General features: G+C 56.3%; 1 protein-coding gene across 11 annotated transcripts in view; it reads right to left on the bottom strand.

The window, feature by feature from the left end:
* Positions 1–314: 314 nt before the first annotated feature.
* KDM5C (lysine demethylase 5C) overlaps positions 315–7,520 on the bottom strand; it is a 32,115-nt gene continuing 24,909 nt past the window's right edge. For 3 of the 11 annotated variants that reach the window (XM_067722406.1, XM_067722408.1, XM_067722416.1), the window contains 12 exons: positions 6,447–6,628; positions 6,233–6,357; positions 5,957–6,104; positions 5,233–5,338; positions 4,152–4,510; positions 3,401–3,539; positions 2,723–2,902; positions 2,430–2,567; positions 1,645–2,243; positions 1,286–1,368; positions 960–1,159; positions 315–851 (listed from right to left, as the gene is read on the bottom strand). In XM_067722406.1, coding sequence (XP_067578507.1) covers positions 492–851; positions 960–1,159; positions 1,286–1,368; positions 1,645–2,243; positions 2,430–2,567; positions 2,723–2,902; positions 3,401–3,539; positions 4,152–4,510; positions 5,233–5,338; positions 5,957–6,104; positions 6,233–6,357; positions 6,447–6,628 — 2,619 coding nt within the window. In that variant the 3' untranslated portion in view covers positions 315–491. Of the gene's footprint in view, positions 852–959; positions 1,160–1,285; positions 1,369–1,643; positions 2,244–2,429; positions 2,568–2,722; positions 2,903–3,400; positions 3,540–4,151; positions 4,511–5,232; positions 5,339–5,956; positions 6,105–6,232; positions 6,358–6,446; positions 6,629–7,520 lie in introns of all 11 variants that reach the window. The other 8 variants (XM_067722414.1, XM_067722412.1, XM_067722417.1 and 5 more) reach the window with 5 other exon arrangements.

Below are 7,520 nucleotides of genomic sequence, written 5' to 3'. Positions count from 1 at the left end.
CAGTCAGGGGAAGGGAGGAGAAGGAGGCAAAGGGAGGAGGGAGGCAGGAGAAGGGGGGAAGGAGGAGAAAGAGTGAAAGGGAGAGGTGAGGTTAGTGTAGCATGGCCTGGCGAGGGCCACAACTGGGGAGAGAAGGGAGAGGAGATTCCCCCAGTTTGCATATGCACTGGCCGTGTCTCTGGAATGGTGCCGGCCCAGCCCCAGCCACCCCCCTGCCCACCTGCCCATCTGTCTATCTGCCTCAGGTGTCTGGGAATGCTGGTTAGAGGCTACCAGGGAGGGGGACTCCAGGGGCCGGCCCCCAGGAGCTGAGGTCTGAACAATACCTTGGAGTCAGAATATAAAAGTCAAGGGACTCGGGGATGGGCTGGGGTGGGGGGGTGGCCATCCCCCCTACTCGCCCACCTCCCAAGAAGCAGGCCTGATGGTCAGAAAGAGGATCCTTGAGGCCAAGGGGTCTCTGTTGGGGTCTGTGCTAGGCTCAGCCACTGTCACAATTGTTGCTGAGGCGGCTGCTGCGGGCAGGGCACGTGCAGCCGGGGAGTCAAAGTGGAGAAAGGGGCCGAGGAGCCTGAACTGGCCCCTAGCGCCGGCTCCAAGCCATTCTGGTTCTCCTGGGTGCCGGGGCTGTCAGTGGTGGGCAGGGGTGGGCCCTCACCCCCAGTCTCCTCCTCCAGCTCCTCCTCCTCCTGGGCCTCCTCGGCCTCTGGCCCTGAGCTCCGTACCCTCTTTGGCTCTAGCTCCTCTCGGGCTGGGTCATCGCCCTCCCCACCCCGATCCACCTTCCGCCGCCTCCGCCTCTCCAGCGCCCGGCCCCGTGCTCGGCTCCCATGGCGCTCTGCCTTCTCCAGCTGTGATCACCAACGGGCAAAGAGAAGTGCGGGACAGTGGTCAGGCCTGGGCTCCCTGCCTGCTTGGCCTGACCTCCCATCCCTGCCCATGATCCCTCCTCTCCTCACCTCCAGAAGTGTGCGGATCCGCTCCAGGTTTGGAGGCTGCCCAGCCTGCAGCAGCTGCCAGATGCTGTGGTTCTCATCCAGGGTCACCTCAAGCAGATCCCCCTCCAACATGAGCTCCTCCAGGGGGGCCCGGGTTGCCTCAGGCAGCTCCAACACAGGGCCAGTCAACTGTGGCAACAGCGAGGACAGCAGCTCCAGGTCTGAGGGGATGCGGGGACAAGCTGGGTTAGAGGCTGCTCCCGGTCGTACCCCCCACGACAGAGCCGAGGACCACGTGGGTCACTCTGGTGAAATCCAATAAACAGCCTACCCACACCTAAACCTACCTCTCTTACCTGAGCCCTCCCCCGGGGCTACCTTCTCGGGACTGGTCATGCTGTCTCCATTCTCCAGCAACCCCTGCACCTGCCGAAGAGAGCAAGGACAGGTAGCGGTAACTGAAGAACCAGGCCCGATTGCTCCCCCACAACCTCAGACTTGGGACCCTCCACCTCCGGGAGGAGGGCAGACACAGGCTGCCGGCATGGAGCACTGCAGGGATCTGGAGAGGAGGCAGAACGGGGCAGGGAGGCCAGGCCAAAGGAGACCAAAAGTCATAGAGCAGGGACAGGGCTGGAGCCTAAGTAAGGGTGAGGGCTAGGAGACAGGAATTTGAGGGCGAAAGAGCTGGGCTGTGCAGCTCACCTTAGGCATATCCTTGCCACTGCCTTCTCTGACAGGGTCAGAGGCAGGGGCTGAAGGGTAGGTAGGGGGCTCCTCGGGCCTGGGTTCAGCCTGCAGCCGCTGGCGAAGCTCGGCCAGCCGTCCCAACACAGCAGTCACATCCTCAGAGGCCAGAGCCTGCCTGGCACGGCCTTGCCAGCTGATGGCCCTCTCTGTGAGGCACTGCAGGGCCTCACCCTCAGGCAGCCGCACAGGCAGTCTCTGCAGCGCTACCAGCAGTGCCAGGATGGTCTCCAGGCGTGGGCGCCGTGAGCGCATGCACAGCGGACACAAGAATTTGGTGTCCCACTCCCACCAGGCCAGCAGTGGGGATGAGGTGGGACTGGGCCTTGGGGAACTGAGGAGGCGGGGTACCGACACACATCGCCCATGGAACCAGTCCTGACACAGGTCACACTGCAGAGCTCCCACCCCAGCTGGCACCTGCCCACACACACAGATGGAGGTTGCAGAGGAAGCTGTGGTCGATGATGCCAGTGGACTGGGCTTGGCGGAGTTGGTGCGACGCAGCTGCAGAATTCCCTCCTTCTCCTTCTGTTCCCCCTCCTTGAAGGCCACGATCTGCCGTGCCCAGGACAGGGGAGGAGAGGTCAGCACCCCAACCCTCCTTCTCTGGCACCATGAATACCCCACTCCCAAACCAGGAGAACTGAGGCCCAGGGAGCAAGCAGTCTGCTGCTCATGGCCACCTGGCTCAGACACTATTGTCACCAGGCTCTTCTCCCCATCTGGGCCCAAGCTCCTTACCACAGAGCCTGGGTCCCTGAGGTCCTGCGCAGACAGCCCCAGCAACTCTGTGTCAGATTTGTACAACCCCAGCTCCTTCTCCATCCACCGGCTGCGCTTGGTGCTGTCTGAGCCGGCGTCTGCACATGGGCAGAGCACCTGAGGCAAGCAGACAAAGGAGGAATGTCCAGGCTTCCCCTCACTCCCACCCCCTCCCTCCCCTGCCCAGCACCCCCAAAGCCCCACTCATATGAGCTGTCTCAACAGCTGGGCCAGAGGCAGGAGAGGCTGTGGGTCAGGGTCCTAGGCCTCACCTCCAGCAGAGTGTAGCAAGAATTCTTCTTGAGAAAGGTCTTGGAGGCCTTCTCCCTCCAGGAGTGCGCCGTCAGTACCTGCAGCTCTAGCTGTCTCAGCTCCTCCAACCCCACAGGTAGGTCCCGGCCAACAGCCACCAGGCCCTCCAAGTCATCCAGGCAGGGGTAGTGATCACCATTCTGGGACAGGGGCAAGAGAAAGCTCAGTTCAACTTGCCAACATCTATGATGCTACTCTGTGCCTGGCCCTGAGCTGGGAAGACAGACTGGAATCAGTCTTGAGGCAGAAAAAACAGGGATCATCCTCAGGAAGGCACACCCACCTGGCTCTCTCTTACAACTCCTACATCCATTGGCTCAGCCTCTGGATATCCAGTCAGTCCCCAGGACCACCAGACTAGTTATTTTGTTGTGGTTTGCCTCTTCTATCCTCCCTGCCCCCCACCATTCTCATCCTAACCAGCATCCTAACTTCCCTCAGGCCAGCCTTGCAACCCTTCTTCACAATGCTCACCAAGCACGTTTTGCCTCCTCACGATGTGCTGTGACCCCTTCCTCTCTCTAGCCAACCCAACTCAACCCAGCGCAAGGCAATGTATGCCATCTCTCCCAGCTGGACTGAAGGTGTCGGGTAAACGGGGCGGGGGCGGGGGGGGGGGTGTGCAACAGGGTCCTCACTTGGATCTCGTCCACATCAGCAATCCAGGCCCGGGCCTTAGCAAGAGCCTCCTTGAGAGCCTGGATGTTGGGCAGGTGAACAGGGATGTTTTCTGCCTCATGAATTATGGCCTCAAGCGTGGCTGGTGGATGCTTCTGCCTAAAGGTAGGGAAAAGAGAGGCCTCAGTGTGGGGTGGTCTGCCTAACCAGAAGCCCAGCCTGACTTCCAGATACAGCGATATGAGCCCCTGGGGCTGCTGCTTGGGCCTATTTGCTTGTATTCTGCCTACGCATGGCTGTCAGTCCCTGCTTGCTCCAGATTGCACGCACCCAACTTCTGCCATACCTCCATGCCTCTGCTTGTCCACCAGTCTGTCAGCCTGTTGGCAGTGCCTACACACACAACCTGCAGTATTAACCTGGTGCTGCACTTTGTCAGATTGTCCCATGCATGGTGTCTTTCTACTGACACCTGTCCATCTGCCTTTTGGTACTTGTGCTTGTGAGTGTGTGCACACGTCAGCCTGTGGAGCTAGTCCTCTATATAGCTCTGTATCTGTCCATCTCTGCTTCTCCGTAAGACTATCTCTGCCTCTACGTGTACTATGGAGTTTAAAAAAAAAAAAAAGATAGGAAACAAAAAAGGCGAGGATAGTCAATACACCAACACAGGAGTCTGGTGCCCAAGGCCACCCATGGGAATCATCTTCAGCTTCTCTGCTAAACTTTGAAGGTTGTGGTAGAGCAGGGAGGGGAAGAAGCTAGACCCACCTGGCCTCCAGGCAGAGATGGGCCTTCTCCTCCCAGCGTTCAGCAATGGTCAGTAGCTCCTGCAGTTCAGCTCGGGCCTTGTCCACAGCAGGGCTAGGGGCTACACTGGCACCCGCGACCAACAGTCCCCGCATGACAGCCAGGGTGCCCCTTCGGGCTGAGGGGGCCAGTGTGCGTTTCATCTCATCCAGCCATCGCGCCTGTTCCACCTGCCGCTGGAGCTGCTGGGCCTCAGGTACCTCCACCCCCAGCTGCCGCCCTCTCTCCAGCAGGGACTGCAGGAGCCCCGGACTGGAGGGCAATGAGGCCAGGGCCTCACGGGCTTCAACCTGGTAGGCTTCCACCTGTTCCAGAATACCCTACCAGGACACAGATAAAGAACAAAATCCTCAGCAGGGCTCACACAGAAGTTCCACCACTACGTACCCCTGCCCTACCTACCTTCTTACCCTCCAGTAATTGCGAGGAGAGCCTAGCACGGGCTGGGCTCTCTTCCTTTGCCAGGCCCTAAGCAGTGGTTCCCAACACTCACTGCCCGATAGAATACCCTGTGGCATCTGTTAAAATGCAGATCTCTGGGTCCACTCCTTGAGATTCTTAATAGGGGTTGGTCAGGAGCCTGTGCTTTATTTAAGTCCCCAGAGGATTTTGATGTATAGCATCAGGAGACCCTCTGTCCTAAAAATGCTCTGCTACGCTTGGCCTTCTCACAATCTCTACACTCATACTGGTGTCCACTGCCCTCTCCATCCCACTCCTCTACCTTCCTGAACTTGACTCAGCTTTCCAGGCCCACAAACATCCTTGTTACTTCCTTTCTCCTCTTCCACCTCCACCAGGAAACCTTCCCTTGACTATGCATCCTGTACCTGTACCCTTGTCACCTGCCCCTCAAATCCCATTTCTAAGAGGCAATTTGCTAAAAACCCGTTGCCTCTTACCTCCTGTTATTCTCACATGTGCATCCTGTCTTGCCCAAATACTTGCAACTTTTGAAAGAAGCCAAGAATGGCCTACTGCTCAGGTCCCCCAACCCCCCACCCCGATCCCTCAGCAGCACTTCAAGTCCACCCTTCCTCACCTTGACATCCCCAATCTGGTGCATGGCACAAGGCAGGTTGTTCATCTGGTCCAGAAAGGCTCGGAGCTCAGCCAGGGTCATCTGTAGACCAGCCACCCTGTAGGGGCTATGGAGTTTCACATGTAGGGTTTCAAGTCCAAACCCAGTCCCCTCCCTCCATCTCTGTGCTAAGGCCCAACACCTTTCCTCATCCCTGCCCACCTTGACCTCTCATACTTCACAGTTCCCCACAAATGCCCAGGTTAGAGGGAGGGTTTTAAGATACATGCAAGTTCATATGATGGGGGGAAAGAATTAGAAGAGAGGAATATATATTTGGTGGGGGAAGCTTAGAAATTGATGGTAACAGAAGCTGGACAATTTTAATCCATCTTCTACTGTGAACTCTATGATCAGTTTATGCTTCTGTGTCCTTTTCTTGTCCCTAAACCTCCCACAACACCTCCCTGCCCACAAAATCCCTCGGCCTCTCTGAAATCAGTACCTTCAGGTACTGATAAAAAGAAACATTCCTAGCTTTCTTAGCACTGGGGCGCTCCCCTCCATTCTAGTTGCCTGGTCTCCTTGCCCTCCCCAACGCCTCCAACTGCAGTGCTTGTCAGCTTCCTGCTGATGTCATCTGCCTAATGGTACTCAGAGTCCACCCCTCCCCCCGCCATAGTCCTTCTCCTAGGTGCTGGCTCCTCAGCAGGCTACCTGTGCCCAACGCCTCATGCTTCCATACCCAGCTTCCTGGCCGCTGACCAGCCCCAGAGCCCGGGACACGCAAGCCTCTGCCTCGCTCAGGCAGTTCTTTAGTCGCTGCAGCAGCTCACTGTTAGGAAATCTCCGCTCACGGGCCTCAGACTCTAGTGCCCTCAGCTCTTCAAGGCCTGGAGAGAGAATGAGAGCAGCAAGGAGTAGGCAGTATTGAGTAAAGGCAGAGGAAGCGGGTGGGGGAGTACAGAAGAAAAGGGAATAGAACTTGCCTGTGGAGTCCCTCCGTCCCCCCATCACTCACTGCGCTTCCGCCCATCCTCCACCTCCAGGGCCACTCGCACTTTGTTGGCCCAGGTGTCAAAGGACTCAGCCCGGACCTTCAGCTTATGGAGCATGGCAGGGAGCTCATCCAAGGTGTACCGATATCTGGAGGAAGAGGGCAGGGAAGAGCACATCTGGCCCAGTTCTGCATCCCCCTCCTCAGCCCACTTCCTCCAGGTAGGCCCCCTGCTCACCGCAGGTACTGCCGGCTACTGGAGCACTTGCAGAGGTCATTGATGTGGGAAAGGCAGACAAGGCCGTCTGGGCAGTCATAGCAGGCTAGGGCTGATAGAAAGCACGTGGTCTTGCACTTGATGCACTGGCGCTCATCATCCGGGAGCAGCTCAAAAGCCTCTCGCTCAGCTTCCGTGATGCCCTGGGGGTGTTCATTATATAGAACAAGAAGAGGGCTGCAGAAACCCCTAACTCAGCCACCACTGAGCCCCACAGTAGACTCACTGAGCCCCACATTAGACTCAAATCTGTGCTAAGAGCTGTGGGGGAGACAAAACTCCACAGAGCACACTGCCTTTGTGAAGTCCAAACTCTCAAAGCTGGGGGAATCACATGAAGCAGGGTAAGATCAGTGTGGGCTGAGAGGGAGAAAAATCAGGTAAGATTCAGATCAGCAGAAAGGACCTTCGGGCTGAGAGAAGGTGAGGAAAGTGGTGGACCAAGGCACCAGAGAGATGGCAATATGTGGAAGTGGCCAAGAGAAGTGCCATGTACTGGGGAATAATGCTAGCTTCCAGGCACTCAGCGCCCACTGTGTTCCAGGCACTGTGCTGGCTGCTTTATCAGCACACTGCACACACATCTATAACTTAGAGAAATAAACTCTACGTGCTTCTGTTCAGTGTTTAAAGATACAATTTTTCCCCCCCAAAAAACATGGCCTCCAAACCTAAGCCAATGACTTTATCTGTTGATTAGATGAAGAAAAAGCAATCCCTTCCAAAAATGGAGGAAAAGCCAGCTATCTTGGAGTAATTGAAAGACAATATAATGCTATACATTATGGGCAATTTTAGGGATTTTAGAGGGAAATTTTGATTCTAACGTTTTTGTCTTCTATACCAACCTAACTTCTGCGTAAGTCCATTGTACATTACAAATCCCGCTCCGCCACAAATGCGCTCTGCACATTACAAATCCTGCTCATAAGATGAGTCCACTGCACATTACAAACCTAGCTGCGTTGATATTGAGTAAATTATTTAAACCTCTCTGGGTTTCAGTTTCCCTGCTTTGTAAAATGGAGACAATAG

This window comes from Pseudorca crassidens, chromosome X (genome assembly GCF_039906515.1).
Source record: "Pseudorca crassidens isolate mPseCra1 chromosome X, mPseCra1.hap1, whole genome shotgun sequence".
Classification (NCBI taxonomy): domain Eukaryota; kingdom Metazoa; phylum Chordata; class Mammalia; order Artiodactyla; family Delphinidae; genus Pseudorca; species Pseudorca crassidens.
This window is presented reverse-complemented; position numbering and strand designations above follow the sequence as displayed.